Source organism: Furipterus horrens, unplaced genomic scaffold (genome assembly GCF_987537825.1).
Source record: "Furipterus horrens unplaced genomic scaffold, mFurHor1.1.pri manual_scaffold_3, whole genome shotgun sequence".
In the NCBI taxonomy this organism is placed as follows: Eukaryota; Metazoa; Chordata; class Mammalia; order Chiroptera; family Furipteridae; genus Furipterus; species Furipterus horrens.
Window position 1 is genome coordinate 193,228,628 of NW_028327173.1, and position 20,432 is coordinate 193,249,059.

At 46.8% G+C, this 20,432-nt stretch overlaps 1 protein-coding gene across 1 annotated transcript in view; it reads left to right on the top strand.

Annotated features, from left to right (window-relative positions):
- Positions 1 to 708: 708 nt before the first annotated feature.
- NRXN3 (neurexin 3) overlaps positions 709 to 20,432 on the top strand; it is a 1,415,138-nt gene continuing 1,395,414 nt past the window's right edge. The window contains exon 1 of the mRNA XM_090271249.1: positions 709 to 1,417. Coding sequence (XP_090127375.1) covers positions 709 to 1,417 — 709 coding nt within the window. The remainder of the gene's footprint in view (positions 1,418 to 20,432) is intronic.

The window sequence follows — 20,432 nt, forward strand, 5'->3', positions numbered from 1 at the left end:
TTTTTCTGGAGTCCTGGGAAGCAGCTTATGGGCAGGACCGCCTCTGGCCCACACCATGATGCCTGAGTCTGCTTCCGCTCTGCCCTGGGCCCTGCTCTGCCTGGGCACTCAGCTTCCAGCCGCCCTTCTCCCCGCAGCCCCCTGCTGCTAGGGGGTGGAGCTTCAGGACTGGTCCTTGGCGTGTTTCTACCTTTCACCTGGCTCACCTCACTGCTCGCTCGCTTGTCCTCCATCACGGCACCCCGGACCCCAGCCCTCTCCCTGGCCTCCCTGGCTGGGGCGTTTCGGGTCTGTCGGGAGGAGTGCACTGCTGAAGGCTTTCACCCACCGCGCGCCTTCTCCTCCTTGAATCAAGGCCTCCGGATCCACATGGATAGCTGAGATCTTTTCTTGGAGAAGGTCACTTTGCTCCTCACGCCAGGCCCCTCACTGTCCCCACCCAACTTTACTCCTCTCCTGCTGCCCTGTCTCTCCACTGCTTCTCTTGTGAATTTCTTGCTTGTGTGCTCATCTGGGGCTGTCCTCCTCACTTTCCTCCTTCCTCACCCTCTTGATAATTGTGCTTTTGCCTTCTTCCTCTTGTGTGCTCTCTGTCCCCCCACCCCCACCCCCCCATCTCGTCTTTCCCTCTCCCTCTCTGCGAAGGCGGACCGTTCCCGAGGGCTGTTCCCTGGCTGGCTGATTCTCCGGCTTGGTCCGGCAGCCACGATGAGTTTCCCTGTGCACTCGGTGTTCTTCACCCTGAAGGTGAGCGTGCTGCTGGGATCCCTGCTGGGGCTCTGCCTGGGTCTTGAATTCATGGGCCTTCCCAACCAGTGGGCTCGCTACCTCCGCTGGGATGCCAGCACGCGCAGTGACCTGAGCTTCCAGTTCAAGACCAACGTCTCCACGGGACTGCTCCTCTACCTGGACGATGGTGGCGTCTGCGACTTCCTCTGCCTCTCCCTGGTGGATGGCCGCGTGCAGCTCCGCCTCAGCATGGACTGCGCCGAGACATCTGTGCTGTCCCACAAGCAGGTGAACGACAGCAGCTGGCACTTCCTCATGGTAAGCCGTGACCACCTGCGTACGCTACTGGTGCTGGATGGCGAGGGCCAGTCTGGGGAGCTGCAGCCCCAGCGGCCCTACATGGATGTGGTCAGTGACTTGTTCCTGGGTGGAGTCCCCACAGACATACGACCTTCTGCCCTGACCCTGGAGGGAGTACAGGCCATGCCCGGATTCAAGGGATTAATCCTGGATCTCAAGTATGGCAACTCAGAGCCTCAGCTTCTGGGGAGCCAGGGCGTCCAGTTGGATGCTGAGGGACCCTGTGGTGACCGTCCCTGTGAAAATGGGGGAATCTGCTTTCTCCTGGATGGGCATCCCACCTGTGACTGTTCTACCACTGGCTATGGTGGCAAGCTCTGCTCAGAAGGTAAGGCCTTTTCCCTATTCCTCTGTTGTTAGAGCCCCCCAGTGGGCTGGGTAAGAGGCCAAGAGCCCTGCTAGAAACCAGCTCTACATTTAAAGTGCATATTTAGCTGCATGTTAGATAATGGGGTCCTTTTCCCAAGGAGCTAATGAAAATCCTTTGCTTGCTCTCAATGGAAATCCATCAGATCTCAGCAGAAAGAGACTCCTGGCTACTCAAGCATGGGCTTTTTACTCAAAGAGCTGGATGAAGTGACTGCAGAATCTGTGCCCAGCCCAGCTCAGCTCCTTCCATCGCAGCACAGCTTAGCAGGATCAACACAGGACAAGAAATCAGATGGAAATAGGCAAAGTGGTTATCTCTGTCCTGTCCCTCCTGATCCCTTGAGAATTGGACCCTTGGGGATGGCTGGGACACTCCCCATTACTTCCTCCTAATAATAGGAATGTCTGTGCAAAGAAGAACTGGGATGGATGGATTGCAGGTCCATGCTTGGCCCCACTCTAAACCCAGCCCTTCACTTGTTTCCTGCTCCCACATCTTTGGGGACGCTTATAGAGGGTGGGGGAGGCATTTGGGGATGGGCCTTCTCACGACCTTGTTCTAGTACTAGGATTTTTCATATGAAGTTCTTCTTTCCTGTCCTCTCTTCCCCATGTATGAGAATGGTACAGGAAGGCACAGAAGATGACAGAACCCTTGTCCAGCCAAGCCTCTGAGGAAGCTGGCGAGACTCAGTATAGCCTTAGAGAATGTTCCAAGTTCAACTACAATGCCCCAGGGAGATGGAGGAAGGGGTTTGTGCCCAAGGGTGTAGGCTGCACTCACCTTATTCACCAAATTCTGACTGTTGGGGATTAGATCTGAAAAGTGGCTCAGATTTTACTTAAAATCCAGGTTATTGGATTGTTGGACTCCCTAAATGCCTATATTTCAGTAGGAAGGACCACCGAAGAGACCAGGTGTGTGAGAACTGGCCATATAGGTATGTGTGGGGAGGTTGGGATGAGGAAGAAGCAAAGAAGGTACATTTTCTCCTATCCTTTTTGAGTTAAGCTCTGGATTCTTCTGGACATATTTGTCTAGTCTCTCCATTGCTGGTCTCTCCATGGCGGTGGTGGAATGGTTTAGAGCAGAACAGTGGTTCTCAACCTCGGCTGCACATTAGGATCACCTGGAGGAGTTTTAAAAATCTCAGGCCATAGCATGGACCAATTTATCCAGAAGGTTGGGGGTGTGTAGGATCCAAGCATCTGTATATGATTGAGGCTCCCCAGGTGATTCTGTTGTGCAGCCAAGAGTGAGAACCAACAGGTCAAGAAAGGTCAGATAGATGGGGCCAAGTAAAAGTCTTAGCACAGACTCCCTGGGTCTCTTCATTGAGGTGAGACCCCATTGCCTTGAAATTTGTAATGAGAAAGTATCTGCAGTTATTCCTCAAACTTTCCCAGAATAGCCGAAGCCCTAAAGCAGGTTGCAGTTGGTAAGAACCTTAGTTACTAGTAGCCATTTAAATTTTTAAAAAATCAAAACTAAGTTCACTTCACAGGTGATATGTCCTGGAGACTAGGACACTCCCCGGGTCTTATTGGAGGCCTCTGTGTAGGTCATGTATGGACTGCCACAGGAGTGTCCCTGGGTCTCTGCTGCTTCTTTCCTCTAGTGGGTTGTGCATTGTATCTTCCTTCCTTTGGATGGGCTACAGGGGCCAGGTGCAAGACCTGCATGTCATCCTTTTCTTGTTTCTGTTCTTTCTGCCACTGAACCCATTGAACAAAGGGATGGGGAAGTGGGGCCAAGCCAACTCCAACCCACAAAGCCACTTCGGGAATGTTGTTATTGAAGTGCTTCTCACAAGCAGGTGCCTTCTGGAGCTGACTGCTGTTCCAAAGCTTCTTGGCTTTCGAGAAAGTTCTGCCTGAAGACGCTGATGTGATCACTTGTTTTTCATTCACCCAAAGGATGTGTTCAGTTCTCAGAACTTGTATTGAAAGCTGGCATTCTTCCTTTCTAGGGACTAGGGTGTTTACAAGTGTGTTGTTAACTTGCTGATTATCTCTGATTGCATTTTTTTTGTGTGTGTTTAAAAAGAACTAATTTCCTCTGGGCAGGTCTGGATCAGCACTTTTCTGTGGAAAGACTCTATATACTGTATGTGTATCCAATTTGTCTTCTCTTTCTCTCTTTGTGTGTGTATGTGTGTGTGTGTGTGTGGTCTACAGCAGAATTTCTTTGAAGCAGATTTAAGATCCTTTTAATAGCTAAATACCATGTATATATGTTAATAATAGTTCTTTCTACAGAGTTCAGATCCTCTCATGACTATCGATTGATACTTCTATCTGTAGAAGGCAAACACACAGCTTAGCTCATTTATTCTCCTATATGTAACTATAGTAAATAAATTGTAGTAAGAGGAACACTAGGTTGGTTGGCTTGGAACAGAGCAGTGCAGAGGTTAAGGTGGGGGCTGCTATTGGGGAAGTTTTAGAATTTACTGTTAACTCTGATCCTGGTAATTGTCATCATGTTTAACCAATCACAGGCTTTTAGAGAATATCTGTTCTCTCCACACATAGTTAATTTTTAGAGTAAACAGGAAAAGCTCACCTGTAACATATTAAGGGGAAAAAAATCACAGCAGCTGTTGAGTGTCAAGCAGATCTGCATAAAACAAGATAAATAGCCAAACAAATGCCTGCCCATTTTCCTAAAGATAGCAGGTAGTGAGGAGGTATCCATTCCCTCCCCTCCTCCCACCTGCCTTGAAATTGCACAGGTCACAAACTGTAACCAGGGGACCTATTCCCAGCAGTCAGTCCTGTGTACCAGGCATCTGATTGTCCCAAATTGCTGGATGGGTCCTACCATTTGATTGCATGAGGGCTTGCATTTGGTTTGGAACATTTGTTTTGTACTTCATGCTTCAGCAGTCCAAGAGCAGGAAGAGCTGAGTTGGCTCCTGCAGCTTCAGATGGATGTGGCCAGGGCCTGTTGGAGGTGTTCTCTGTGGTCCATTAGTTCCTCGCATGCTGGCAGTGTTGATGTTTGCTTGGCCTGTCTGGCTTTCCTTGCCTTGATGGCTCCCAAATGTCTCCACACTGCATTTCAGGAAGAAATCACTGAGAGGTCCATCTCTCCTATGGGCTTTGGGCTATTTTCATCCCCTGTTGGGTGTCTTCTCTGGGTGACACCCAGAGGACACCAGAGATAGTTGCTGTGGGAGAGTGGAGCCTAGTGGTAAGAGGTCCTAGACACAATGTCTTCTCTTTTTGTGTGGTGAAAGGCTCTTAGCTCTGGCTGCAGCCTCAGCTCCACACAGCCTATATGGGTGGACTTCATTCTTCATTCCAAGACTCCCAATGCAATTAATGGTCACATTGAACATTCTGGCCCAGTGGAGGGAGAAGTCACCCAGATTTTTACTTCTAGGTGTCATGTTTATGAATAAAATATTTTGGTGCTTAACTTCAGATTTGTTTATATTGCCATTTATTCTTGCCTTTTCAGTCATGTTCTTAGAGGACAGAAGTGGCAGATAATTCAAAATGATTATATATATATGTCTGCTTTGAATTTAGTTAAGCTATGGCACAGCAAATTCACCTAGTGTGTGTTCAGCACAGTCAGTCTTGTTATGGGCAGCCTGGAAGCTCACAGGGCAACAAGGAGGTATGCTGAGCTCCTTTCAGAGAGCAGGTCCCTCATGCATCATTGAGAGTTTGTCACTACCTTGAAATGAGTTTAAACTTGATTGTTTATTTTTAATCCATTCTTAGTTATGACTGTGCATGTATTGAATTTCTCAGCAATCTTATGGTCATGAAGAATTGATTCGTATCCGAGGTCTATAAATTGCAGTTCTGGTCTTCCTGAAGGGATCATTTAGCATGGTGTCAGGCTGTGGCAGGTAGGGTGGGGCCAGGGGACGATGGAGAAGGCCTCACTGGTGGATCTCTACTCCTAAATCTCACTACATGGGCCAACTATCTTTTCCTGTTGAAGTCGGCAGGTGCACAAACCAGAAGCTGCTTGTCCTGAGGCTCACTTGTAAAGTTTTCAGGTGTTGGGATCCTGCAGTGGAGGACAGAGGTGGGTGTTGGTGACAGGGCCAGGCCCTTATTGCAATATGAGCACACTGTTGTGTGGTGCCCACTAGCCTCCCACCCCTCGTCCCTCCTACTGTCTGAAGCTGCCATCCTACTCCAGTTGGTTTGACTGATGCTCAGCACCACTGTGTGGCCTTGGTATGCCTTCCTGAGAGTTAATTTTAATCATTTGGCTTTTTGTTGAGAATTTTGTGACTCTTCCCCCATTTCTCAAAGCCAGAACTAGGATGGAATGGTATTCCAAGAAGAGGTGCTTACCTGAGCATCTACCATGGACCAAAGACATCAGATGCTGGAGGTGGGTATCAGTGATGGACACAGCTGGATCCTCCTGTTGTGGGCACTTGTGTAAAAACACAATGACGTCCCCATCCCCTTGCCAGTGCACAACCTACCAGAATTGTAATGAGCTTTGTTCCTAATCTGTGTCAGCTCTGAAAGGCCTGGGGGGTGGGGGCTGGAGGAGAGTTGTGAGTAGTCATGGAGTGAAAGCTAACTCCTTTCAGCATCCTTCCCCCTGGTATGGAGCCTTAAAATGCACACAAAGGAGGACTGCTGCCTCTGAGACGTGGTGCCCCACCCGCATTCAGGCTTAGGTGGGACCAGCCCATCCAGCAGGGGCTGTCGCTAAACGGAGCCTGAATAGGGGGCTGATTGCTCCTTTTCCCTCCTCTCCTCCTGATTACCAAATGAAATTGCCTGGGTATGCTGTATGCTAAATGGCAGAGCTGCCGCCTGCCACTTGCTCCGATAATCCTTCTTTTAACTGCTGAGGGAAGAGCAATTTTTTTACCCCCCTCCTCCCAAATAGGATCTCTGCCTCCCTCAGAGAAATAGGACCTTCCTTCCTTGTTACCCCCTTCAGTGGGGTGGGAGCAGCCTTCTTCCTTTGCAGAGCCTCCACACCAGCTGCAGGCTGCAGAGGGGGTGGGCCTGGGGTGGTGCTTCAGTCCACATTCAGTACGTTGTTGAGGGTCGGCTTGCATTTTGCCAGGAGCCTTGAGTGGCACGTGAACTTGAATTTGCATTTGGTAATGAGACACCACAGGCCCAGGGCTGGGGGCTAATTATCTTCAAGTCCCCTATCACCCTTTGCAGGCAGCTCTGAAAAGATGGCTTCCAGTTCCTGGGGCAGCTGCCCATCAGCTGGGTCCTCTCTCTGCTTCACAGGACAGAAGAGGTGGGGTGTGGGCTGTGCATGGGGGATGGGATGACTCCTATTGCCCTACAGTCACTGGCTCTGCATGGCATGTCCAGAACAGTGAGGTCCGGACATGGATCTGGAGTGAGAGAGGCTCTGGACAGGGCTCTGAAGGTCAGGTACCCCTCCCTGGACAAAGATAGGGGTGATATTATTACTACTACTATTATTAAACACTGTCATATGCCTGGGATCCTAGGTGCTTTATATGAGTCGTCTCATCTCATCCTCACAACACTTCTATGTTTCTGATGTCATTAACTGGCCCCATTTTTAGATGAGGAAACTGAGGAGCAGAGAAATTTGGGATGTGAGCCAAGTTTAGTGTAGTGATTAAGGGCATGGCTTCTGGAACGAAAAAGATGTGGACTTAAATCTGGGCTTGTCCACTTATAAGTCGCGTGTCTTTGGAGAAGGTTTTGGGAGCTTCAGTATCCCCATCAGTAATAATTATAATAGCAGCTAACAGTCATAGAGCACTCCCTCCATGCCTGCACTGTCTTAACTGCTTTGCACGTATTAGCTCTTGTAACCACTCTTGACACACTTGGTTGTTATTTACACTTTTTAGATAAGGAGCAAGAGGTTAAATGACTTATCCAGTGTCACACAGCTAATACCAGGCAAAGCTGGAGTTTGGATCTAGGCGGTGTGGCTTCAGAGCCCACACTCTTAAATACTATGGTATCCTCTCTCGCAACAAAGCAGGGATAGTAAGAAATCATACATTATGGAGTTGTTGAGAGCATGAAATGAGACAAAACATAAAGTTATAAGCAGAGATTCCAAGAAAGTACAAGTTCTGAGTCAGGGCTGTTGGTCTCCTGGTGCACATAAGAAGAAACTGGGTATTAAATTGGTTTCACAGGTTTGAAGCTTTCCTTTGAGTTTTCCCGACCTCTGTCATCTTCCTTCATCCCAGTTTGAGAGGTGGCAGAGATAAAAGGAGAGGACGTTCAGGAGGGTATAGAATCCAATTTCATTGCCATTTGCAGCTTCCTAGGAGCATGGGGTCACTGAGCATGGGTTGTGCCTGGTGGGCTGTGTTTTGAGCTCTTTGTCTGCAAACATCATGTTCTGGCCCCCACAGCAACCCGATGGGGCAGGTGGGGTGGGTAGGGAGGCCTCACCATCCCACTGAAAAGGTGAGAAGCTCCAAGCTGATGTGCCTTTGCCTCTGTTGTGGGTGTGAGGGCAGGTGTCTCTGGGATCTGAGAGCCCGGATCCCCACCGTAGCGTTTTAGTTTTGCTCCTAGGCTCCCTTCTCAATTAACACAGATGGCCTGTGTCCCCATGGTGAAATGGAGCATTGCCATTCTGGATGCTGATGATAAGCAAAATGTCAGGCTCCTGGTGTAGGAGGTTATCAGCTAGACCAGTCCCACGGGACTTGCTCCTCCCGGTCAGAGAGAAAGGGAGAATATGAGAGCATGGGAGAGAATGAAATGAATGGTTCAGAGCACTCAATCCTCGTCCTCAAGGCCCTCGTCTGAAATCAAGTGACTGGGGCTGGACCCCAGGTCCCGAGCAGTTGGAGCCAACGACACCACAACGGAGCATCCCTGGACGGCGTGACCTCTGCAGACTTAGCTTTGGTTTCCCAGGTGCCAGGAAGCACACAGCACCCCGTGCAGGGCTGGCGGTAAAAGACGGAGCTCCTGGATGACTCTGCCAGACTCCTTTGGGCTCTCCTGCTGCCTTCTGACTCTCTCCACAGATGACAAAACCCAACTCCCTTTCTCTGTGTTTCTTCTTCTCTTGTCCATTGTGTGTGTGTGGGGGGGACTATTACAGAGGTGGATATATACACGTTGTTATATATCCTCACTCACATGGGCCCCTTCTAAGGTCCCACACATCACTTTGCATGTGTACTTTTTTTTCTTAAGGAATCCCCAATATCATAAGCTCCTGGCCTGAGCTCTGTGCATCTGCCTCTGTTGAGAAGACGAGTTGCTGTCCGGTGACAGCAATGTTGCTCCGGGTGTGTGGGTGATTCCTGATGACCCTTGACCCTTCATCACAGACGACTTTGCCTTCACTTCATGACCAACAGGGCAGGAAGAGCCACGGGGAGGGAGTGTGGGAGCATAGAGGGCATGTTGGAATGTGGTTTGGGGAGGCGTGGGGGAAGGAGGAGACATTTAGGAGATCCAGTGGTAAAGAGAGGAAGTGTTTGGAAATATCTGCAGTGGATTTGGAGGAACAGGGTGGTGTTAAAGCAGAGGGAACACCCCTGTCGTCCTCCTGAGATTTCCCTGGCAGAAGCTGGGATGTTTGGTTTGCCTCAGCTCAGTGAGGGGCTGGCTGTGTTGCAGGTGACAGGGCTGTGGCTGACGGAGGAGAGGCAGGCAGCGTGCTCCGTGGGCCTGTCTCCGTGATCTATTTGGGAACTGACAGTGCCAGTGGGTTGTCATTACGGTGGTTGTTCTCCAGAAATTGATGTCTTTGGATGACCTATTTAAAAGCAATACAGGGCCCCCTTTAAATGTATCATTCTCTATATTTGCTCTCAAACCTCCAACGATGTCCTCAGTGTTCCTAAATAATGTATTTTCCAAAGTTAAAAAAATTTTTTTTAAAGCCAAGAACCAGTACCAGCAGCTTTTAGAAACAAATTGATCTCATAGTCATTCAGCCAAACCATCCAGTGGCACTCTGATAAAACTGACTGCGCGTGTGGTCCTCGAGCCTGTGAATGCTTTCAGTTGTTTCGGGGCGGGGCAGGGCGGGGGGCGGTGTGTTGGACTCTGGAAGGGGATGCGAGGGCCTGAAGATGTGGAGATGGAAGGAAGGCAGCGGCACGAGCTATCGGCAACCTGAAGCTCCTGGCTTAAGCTGTGAAATGCATCTAGGATCCTTTTGGTTTTACGGAGGCTTTTATTTAAGTACGGTATCTTTATAGCTGAGAAAATGACCCTGGGGAAGTTTGCCTTCAAGTTTCTCCACAAAACTATGTATCTAATCCTCTCTTCTGCCAGTTTGGTTCTCCTGAAGTGGTCCCATTTGCCTGTGTGAAGTCCTCAGAGGACAGTGTCGATAGTGCAGTGGTTGGTGGCACCGAGAGGGCCGGTACATCCGCTGTAGCAGGCAGTGCTTTCCAGGCAGGTCTGTGACCTCTCTTCCAGGATGATCGCAATGTCTCCTCCTGCCCCTACACCCCTGGGGAAGAGTGACAGTGTAGTGTGAGAGTACAGCTTATTTCCTTAATACGTTGCTTTCAAATAAAAACAAGTGCCCTGGCTGGGTTGGTCATTTGGTTGGAATGTCATCCCATGCACCAAGAGGTAGCAAGTTTGATTCCCTATCAGAGTACATACCTAAGTTGTAGGTTCAGTCCCCTGTTGGGGCACATAAAGGAGGCAACCAATCAATGTTTTTCTCTCTCTCTTTCCTTTCCTCTCTCTCTGAAATCAACAAACATACCCTCTGGTCTCTATGAAATCAATAACCATATCTTCTGGTCTCTCTGAAATCAATAAACATGTCCTCCAGTGAGAATTAAAAACAAACAAACCCACACCCAAAGAGGGATGGCTGAAATCACTTATCTGTGATCCAAACCATGGAAAAGGACTGGCAAAGCTGGGAAGTCATCGGACACTTATGGTCCATTCTTCCTCTTCATTCTCTCAAGCTTCTTTCCTTTCCAGAAGGGGTCCTATCTCTTGCATGGCTCAAGGAATGGGAAAGAGTGGGCTGCAAGGGTGTTAAGGCCCTTACCCATGGGATTCTCAAAAGATGAGACCCTCTACAGTGTATTTGCTTGATCTGGGTCAGGAAAGACAGGGTTGGAGTTCAGGCTGAGGTGAGGTTCTGCGAGACCCTCCTAGTTTTCTCCTGGTGTATGGGATGAAGCGCTCAGGGATCCCATGACCCATGTAGAATATGGTATGCCATTTATATGGCCTCCTGGTCATGGATTTACCCTGTGTAGTGCATTGGAAACCAAGGTACATAGTGGAGAATTGTGAAATAATAAGTTTGGAGGGGATTTTAAAGGTCATTGGGACCAACTACTCATTTCCCATCCTCTTTTCCACTGTACATTTGTCCCCCCCCTCCCCAGTCAACTGCAGTAATGGTGCTCAGTACTTTTCAAGGCAGCCTAATGCATTTCTGATCACTGCTATCAGGAAGCCAGCTCTACCTACATCAAGCCAAAGTCAGCTTCCCAGCCACTTCCATGCTGGTCTTCATTCTAATAAAAGCAATCAGACCTTTGCAGTGGGCCTTGTGGTAGGGGGATGGGTGGGTCATAACATTTCTGGATGATACTTTGCAGGAAATAACTCCTGCGTCAGGGTAAAATTCATAAGGGATTCTCTAATGTGGCACTAGCGGTGCACACATCACTGAGTTATTTAGAATTAACTGCTTGTGATTAATCTTCAACAATGGGGGAGGCATTGATGTGGGAAGAGAGTCTGATGTAAGCAGGTGATTCATGCTCCAGTCATTCCTGTTCCTGGGGAGCTTGCGCTCTGTGAGATTCATGGTTCGCCCATCTCTGGCTTTATTATCTGTGCCTCATTTCATCCCCTAAGATGTCGCCCCCCCCCCCCCCCACACACACAGCTAGCTTTCAGCATCTCTGAATTTCCAAGGAGCCCCCTGGAAGTCTCTAATGTGTTTGCAATATGATGAGAAGGTCTAAAATGCTATGGAACAGAGGAAAATGGAATTGGATTGGACTTGCTGGTCAAGTTCATCCTGGCAGCCAGAGTTAGACACCCCAAAGGATATCATGATTTTGCTATAAAGTCTAACAGGATGCTTAAAATAAAAAGATAAGGGCATGAAAAGGAGCAGCATTGAGTAGCTGCTCCTAGAAACTGGCCTTGGAAGCATATGCCCTATCTGAGCATGCTTCCTACTCTGCCAGGTTGCCCGGGGTGTCCCATGTTTTTGGCACTGTTGGACAGAAGTCTCCTAGGGAGAGGGATTAGGCAAGGCTAGAAGATGTTATTCCTACACTGGCATAGACTGGAATTCCCTTCTGCACCCCAAAGGGGATGAAGCTAGTCTTGGCTCTTGGCCATCTCCCCATTGGCAGTCACTGCGGACACTGCAGCTAAGAGAGGAGACCTGTCTCACACTTTGTGGTTTATAATAGTTTACTTTTAAGAGCAAAGCCCACAGATATAATTTTGAGTCCCAGCATTGTAATGTACCCAGAGTCCCTGGCTTCTCCTCTGAGGTCCAATTGTTCAGCCAGGCTCCGTGGACTCTAAGCATGTGTTGGGACATGGTCTATCTCACAATCAGGTGGTAATGGCCATATGTGAAGAAGATGGTTGAGTTTTAGTTGCTGTAGAAACTCTGCTGTTTGCCTTTCGTGATGTTGAGTTTTCAGCCCTGTGCTCATGCAGGTCGGGGCTATTTTTACCCCTAGTAGAATATATAACCAGTGGCTACATTTTAATGTGTCTCTTGGCTCCCTTTTGGCTTTCACATCCTTAATGCAAGTTACAATGGTTCAGCTGGTTTTTCTAATTCCTGTTGTAGGAACGTATGTGAAGAGGTACTCTCATTGAGAACTATAAGATGTGAAATCAAGGTGGAACTCTGTTTCCCTTTGTTAATTACTGGCCATACAGGCTTGGGTGCTAAATGCCACGTCTCTGGTATATGACAAAAAGTAGGTGCTTAATAAATGTTTATTTCCTTAAGAAAGCACATTGTGTGCGTGCATGTGTGAGTGTGCATTCATATTTTGTATGCACACACATTTGTCTGTGTGACTCACTAACGGAAGTGATGGGTGGATGCAGGGCCCCAGGACTGAGAGCTCAGTGATGATTATTGAATGATTTAATCAGGGAGGTCAGATGTGACTTGGACTGCAGTGGTGTGGACCACCATTGGAAATGCTTTCTCCCTTTAATGGGAAAAGTGGTGTGTTTACTGTGGGAAAGTTTTCACTGAATCTGTGTCAAGCACATACACAGTCCACTTGGTTTGATCTACTTGAGACAGACCAGAAAGACTTTTTTGTTGTTGTTTACAAACCAATGGTTTCCTGTAACAATTATAGGCAGCAGCCAGCCTGGGACCATGTAAATGCACGTGGAATGGCTGTTTGAGACAGGCACATTGTTGTCACTGGAGATGGAGAGGCTGCATTAGCTCCTGTGGATTCCCTGGAGAAGATGAGTCTCCCTGGGGACAGGATAATTGTCCTCAGATAGCGGAAGAGCTACCATATAGAGGAGGGAGTGGATACAGGGCAGGAGACTTGAAGGGATCAGAGCTACAGAGGAAGAATTTTGGTGCTTAGAGCTGTTGTACCATGCAATACAGAGCGTTATAAAGCCCCATCACTGGAAGAGGTGCAGCAGGTGCTGAAGTGACACCTGTCAGGAGTGTGTGCTTGGGTGTATATGCCTCCAAATCCAGGACTCCATGCTTCTGGGGATCTCAGCAGCCAGATCCACCCTTATGTTTGATCATATACATCCTCAGCCTTTCAGGGGGTGGGAAGATTATTCTCTAGATCAGTGGCCTTGAAAAGGACTCACATGTAAGGACCATTTTGGGGGGATTTGGGAAGGTAATAACAAAATATATGGTTAACTTACATGCAAATTATTTATAAATAAATATACATCTATTGTAAGAACATAGTTAAATAATTTTTTTTCTAATGGGGAGTTTGGTCAGAGAGGTGTGGAGGCCACTTAAGTCTACATTTCTCTCTCTTTAATCAGTTATAGTTACTCTTGGCTTCCTGTTGAGATTCCTCACCCCTGGGGCATGCAGCTTTCAGGCGGAGGCTGATGCCAGGAGTGCTCCCGATGCCCATGGTGTGTGCTGGCTCCTCAATTTTCAGCCCTGTGGGTGTGGTTGACCTGCAAGTGATTTTGGAGGGCTTCATGGGAAGGTACTATAGTCACACCTCCCTCCCTCCAAGGCCTCAGTGTTCGGAACACTAATACCTAGGATCCCTGACTTACAGTGGTTCCATTTATGATTTTTGGGACTTTGCAATGATGCAGATGCGACAGCATTCCATAGAAACCATACTTGGGAATCTGGATTTTTTGGTCGTTTTCTGGGCTGGTGATATGTGGTACAAGACTCTCTCATGATGCTAAGCATTGTCAGTGAGCTGTAGCCCCAGTCAGCCCCATGATCATGACAGTAAATGACCAATTCTCTGCAGTGTGTTCATTGTGTTGGGTGAGTCTGCCCAACTGTGGGCTAAATATAAGTGTTCTGAGCATGCTTAAGGTAGCCTGGGCTAAGCTATGATATTTGGTAGGTTAGGTGTATTACATTCATTTTCAACTTAGGATGGATTTATTGGGACTTCTATTTTAGAGCTTCTTTCAGCATCAAAGTCATGGTATTTACTGGGGCAACTTCGGAATGTGTAAGGGAACAAAGTCTTTGAAGTATCTGGAAGCATTAGCAAAGCATTCAGTGATGTATAATCACCTATTTGTTAGAATAGGCCATCTGTTTATTGGAATAGCTTCATCCTTCTAATATTCATGCAATGAGTGCCTCTTAGGTACCTGTGTAGTCCTTGCCCTTGAGGAGCTCATGGTCTAGTTGGGAAGCCTGTCAGGCAAACAGGTGTAAGACACCTTGAAGCTGCTCATATACTAGGTAGTATGTTTGTAAAGTAGCTCAGACGGGAGTGTTCCACCCTGCTTGGGGAGGGGGTCAGGTTGCAGGAAATCTCACAGTGGCAACTCTTGGGCTGGACTTGGAATATTTATTTAGCAGCCCAGGAGGAAGGGGCATTCAGGGTCAGCCCTATGAACCAGCAGGATACTTTTCCCAGTAGTTTGCCGTAGTTAATGTGGCCAGTTTGAAGGATAGAGGACCATAGAGAATAATAAAAGAAGAAGTGAGGCAGGTGGTTCTCAGACAATATGTAAGGATTTTGGACATTATTTCTTTCTGCAGTTGGGAGCCGTCAGAAGTTTTTCAGTTGGGCAGTGGCAGCTGGATTTGAATTTAGAAAGATGGCTCTAGGGACAGTTTGCACAATGGATTGGCTGGTGATTAGGGGGGCCAGAAGGGGTCATTGTGTGGTTCTGGTGAGAGAGAAGAGTCTGCACTGGCAGGGGCTGAGGTAGGGATGGAGGAAGTGGCCGAATGCAGAGATGTGAGGGAGAGAAACTTATCACTGGAAAGGCAGTGACTTCTAGTGTTTTGGGCTCAGGCTGCCTGGCTCTGGCACACACTAGCTGTGCAAACTTGGACAAAGGACTTCATTTCTCTGTCTTTCAGTAGCACCATATGTGAAATGGGGGTAATAGTGCCCACCATGGAGGATTGCTATGAGATTTAAATGAGCTAGTGCATGTAGAATGCTTAGAACAATGCTTGGCACATTACTACAAATTATTATTGATTACCAGTAATTATTGAAAACGGGGAGGAGGAGTTTTTATAACACGCTCTTCTGGAGGTAGCTATAACTAGGATAGGAAAGTCAGTGGGGGGAGCAGGTTTGGGGTGAAGGTGGAAGAAAGGGAATAATAAATTTTGGTTTGTCCATGTCCTGACTTCTTGTCAGAACCTGTAGGATACCTGTAGGGAGATGGGCAGAGGCAGGTAGGAGCAGTGGTTGTTTCAGGGGGTGAGGGAAGATTTTCACATGGATGAGGTTGTCCAGGCAAGGAGTATAATTGAAAGGTGAAGAAGGCTAACTTGGGAACCTTTATGAACCTTCATATTTAGTTTAGTAGAGGAAAAGGAATCATTGAGATAGATTAAAGCAGATGACCAGTGATATAGAAGGGAACTAGGAACCAAAGAAAGTGCCTTAAAATTCTTTACTGTCGAACAATGACAGAGTACAGATTCTTAACCTGGTTGGAGTTGGGTCTTGCATTTAAATGCAATAAAATGGCATCGAAAAATTACATAATTTAGTTTCAAAGATTATTCACATTGGCCTTTCTTCTACCTTCAATTTAGTGAGGTAATTGAGAAAATTTCTCCAAATAGAAATTTGAGAAAACTTCTACAAATAGAAACAAAAGTGTAATGTGTCGATGATGAACCTGAGGATTTCAAATGTTCTCCTAGAGCATCAGACTCCAACAGGAATCAAGGACTCAATGATCTGAAAGGAACAGACTCATAGAAATGAGGTGACCTGCCCAAGATCAGCAAGTTGGCATTCTGATTTGCACTTTGCTTTTCTTAAGACCATGTATGTTAAACATGAAATGCTTTGGCTACATTTTTCTTGGAGTTGTGTATTGAACTCTTGGGGGTACCAGCACCGAGACTCAACTCAAGGCCACACACCTTCTCCTGGTGCTAGGGGAGAGTCTTCTGACTCTGGTCCCTGGAAGCGGAAAGAACTAAATCCCCCATAGTCGGGGAATGGAAGCCCCTGGCTCAGCAGCCAGTGATATAAATGCTAGTAATGAACTCACGAGTCATCCCTCTATCCCTGCTCAGGGCTGGGTGCTCAGAAAGAAAACAAAATACTTTCTTAAGGAAATCAGGGTTTAGCTCTAGTTGCCTGCTTGCTGCCTTACTCCTGTTTCTGACTCTCCAGGGCTAGAGGTGGGGGCGGGGGTGTGTTCCAAATGCTTGCTGTGCATTACAGTTTTCCAGGAATCTCAGGACACAGGAATTTTCACCCAGCTGTGTTGTGTACTGCTGTTCAGCAATCTGAAGTTGCTTATCCAGCGTAAGTCAGAATGGGGAGCCTAGGGAGGAAGGGGAACGCCTTCAAACATTTTTCTAAGCAGAAGAAATTGAGGTGTTAGGGGCCCAGCTGGCGTGTGATGAGAACCGAGAAATGGAGCCTACGTGGGTGTGCATGCTCATATGAAATCTCCGAAAAGTACCTCGTTCCACCTTCTGCAACAACAGCAAACACTTATTGAGTGCCCACTGTGTGTCACAAGTGCTGGGAGTAGAATGATGAACAGGACAGGTGTGCCTTCATGCTTAATTAACCACCCAATTACTAAGTGATGGGTGCTTTGAAAGGAGAAGCATAACCTGACACTGTCCTCTTCATGCCTAGCAGAGCAAAGACTCTGTGAGGTTCAGGGATGTGATTAAGATACTCTAAGGAGTCACAGGGTTCCAGGGCTGTTTTGGGACCCAGTTCTCAGGCAGCTCCCCCAGCCTGAGTTTGCTGGCCATGCGTCGCAGTTGGAGCTGGTGGACTTAGGGCTGGGTGTAGCTTAGTGCCCACCTCTAGTCATATTATTGAGTATAAGCTCAAAGATGCTATCTTAATTTCATGGAGAATTGATCGACTCAAAAGAACATTTGAGCCTTGGTCAGTGTGGCTCACTTGGTTGGAGCATCATCCCATAACCTAAATGTTGAGGGTTTGATTCCTGGTCAGGGCACATACCTAAGTTGCAGTTTTGATCTCTGGTTGGGATGGGTACAATCCCCAGTCTGGCACCTAAGGGAGGCAACAGATCGATGTTTCTCTCTCACATCGACATTTTTCTCTCTCCCTTTCTCCCTTCCTCTCTCTCTCTCAAAATAAATAAATAAACAAATAAATAAATAAATAAATAAAATAAAAATTAAAATAAAAAAAAGAGAAAAAAGGCAATGAAAAAAATGCCCTTGGGTTTGTATTTTAAAAATAATAATTATTTAAAAAAAGAACATTGATTGACAAGCATAATCTATAGTGATCAAAACAGCTAGGGTGCCTGTCTTCATGGCCCTTAACAATTACAAGAAAATATAGCTATGGGAAACCAATAAATGTGTAAGTACAATTGTGATGAGTGCTCTGTAGGTAGAAAGAACAGGGTGAAGGATGACCTAAAGGGGAAAGAGGGTGGCTAAGAAGGCTCCTCTGAAGAGGTGACATGTAAAGATGAGGAGGAATAGGGAGAAAGCAACGGAGGGGGGCTGTATGTGTTCTTTGTCACTTGCTTAGGTTGACTCATCTGATATCAGTAACATGAAATATGTCTTTCCTTTCATATATTTGTGTGGAATATGGTTACTGGGTCCTGTGGATGAATGGATGTACAGATGGATGGATGGATAGGGGACCAGTGATGGCTGTCAGTGTGATGGAATGAGGACAGCTGATCTTGTGGTCAGTGAGCCCCTCCATCCAGAGCTCAGAACCCTACAGGTGAAGACCTGGGGGTAGAGTCTATATCTAGAGGAAGCTGTTTGTGGAGAAGGTGAAGATGAAAGGCTGCTGAACCAAGAAAGCCATAGGGACTGTCATTTGATGCCAGCCTGGACGGGCTTGTTCCTTGAATAGCCACACAGCCCAGAAATGAGCTTGAGCATTTCCAAAGAGCTACCCTTTCTTCCTCGTGCTTACAGTCTCACGAGGCCCGGCCCTCCCAGGTCCTCCTGCCTGCCGTACTGTATTTTCTTGGTACATGAGCAGGAATAGAGGTTGGCCTGGCCAATCCATGCTCCTCAGCTGTTGTTAACTGGGGACATTTATATTCCAGGATGTCTAAAACATTCTCAGCTCGGAAGAGTAAGGGTACAATCTGAGGCTGGGTGTCAGCTTGATCTGAAATGGCCTAACATATATTGAACACTTAATATGTTTCAGGCACCTTGTGCGTAGGTTTGCCTTTTGTCTCCATTTTAGGTAGGGAGACTGAAGCAGAGAGACACGTCCCAGTCTCCCCTCAGCCTAGTAGAACAGACACACAAAACAAAGGGGCTAGCATCAAGTTTTACCATTCCTCAGGAAAACAAGAAAAATAAGTGTAGTGCAGGAAATTTATCATAAAGTCACATTGTTAAAAAATTCTGAGATTACACCTTTTTACTTTTGGGAGTCTTAATATGTCTTTTATTTTAAATAAAATATGGTAACACCAAGTGTCAGTTTGGGGATTTTATTCTTTCTTGGCAAAATAAAAATATAATTATCCTATGTTAGTTTCCAAAGTTGCTTTAAGTATGTTACAGGTAAATAAAATGTATTAATCTGAGAACCATTGTTGCAGGCAATAGCTGGTTTCTATGCTATCTTCTTCCTTGAAGTAACATATTTATTCACTTTCTATACTGACCTTTTATCAGAAAAATTGCCACTGGACAGGACCTCTGAGACCATATAATTTATTTTTCTTTAGCATTTACCAAGATGTTTTGATTGCACGTTTTGACCCTAAGACCTCTTAACTCTATGTTGGCATAATCAGAATTATATAAACACTGAAACATTTTTTATCAAGGGAGTATTTTCAGAAGCAAACAATGTGAGGCTCATAATTTTCAATTCATTTTCTCCTCAGCATAGTTAAACCATTTCTTATTTTTCCAATTCATTTATAGTTTATGGAATTCTTTTTAACAAAATCAATTCTGTTCCATGCGTCTTCCCCAGTGAAGATTTGATTCATCGATCAGTTGTTTTTTTGTGGGTCTATCAGACTTTGCCCTTATAGCTTCTAGCATTGTGGACGTTCTCTTGTGGTCATTATTCCTACCACATCCAATTTTCTCACGTCACATTTGCTGGTCTAAATTTTGTCATGAATGTTTGATTCTTCCTTCAATTTCTTAGTCGATAACAAATTTGACCATGTGCATTTTTTAGCTCTGTCAGTTCCATTTTTGTGTTGATTTTTTCCCTGACAGATTTGCTATTTTTACCCTGGTCAATTTTTTGCAGTTCAAAGAACCACTTCCTACAACTAAAGTCAGTCTCTTTCCTGAGTTTTATTTATTTATTTTTTAAGCATACATGAAGGGTCACAGCATCAGGGTCAAAGTAGCTTGTGTTGTTAACAGAGATCAGTAACCCAGGACTAAGAAACCAACCCAAGGCCATAGATAAGTTAGTAGCAGAGCTCTGTTGGGTCACTTTAGACTGTACAGCTCCTGTAGTTCAGAGAAGGGCAGAACGAGAATATGAAATTGGGATGATCTTGATGGTGTGCCTGCCTCCTCCTCCTCCCCACCCCCCCTCTACCCCTCAACTCCTCTTCTGAGCCCAACAGAGTTTCCATTGACCCACCTCCCTAAGGAGTGGCAGCTGGGGCTGCAGTTCAAAGCCTCTTGGCTTCTCCCTGCTCCCTGGCTGGGCCCGCCTTAGGCTGTGTGTGCACTGGGCTTGATTTACAAACAAGCAGGACCAGCAAGGGAAAAAAAAAATCCTCTCTTACAGAGAATTAGGTCAGTGGCAGAGTTGGGGTGGAGGCCTTATTCACCCATCCTTCAGTTAACCCTCCTTGCCTGAAGCAATCAGGACAGAGGCCAAGGGTGCTGCTGGGAACAGCCATCTGGGGTTGGGTTGGGGGTGGGCAGTGCCCATCCGTGCACATGTTCGTGCAGGGTTGCATGTGAACATGAAAGCGGTCTGCGTCCCAGGGACTTGGGACCACACCCACCCCACCCCCGCTCCTGTCCCCGCCCCACATCTCAGTGCATTTGTCTGGTTACTCTAAGGGGGATATTAGTGTGGTCTAATAACAGCTTCAGATTAATCCAGGGATTTGTGTGATTAATTCCCAAGCAAAGTACAGCAGATAGATTAGAGCTCAGCCTGTGTGGTGGGTCTACAACCCCCATTCCCTGTCCTTTCTTCCTCCTCTCTCTTCCTTGTTATACTGATTGTTGAAGGCTCTAATGTTGAGGCCCCCACCCTAAAGTGGCTGAAACTATTTTTCACCGCTGTACTGCATGTCCAGGAAGACAGCAAAGTCTCCAAGTTCCATGTTCTCGCTCCTCTGTGGAAGCTGCTGAGATGTGACCACCACTGTAGTCTTAG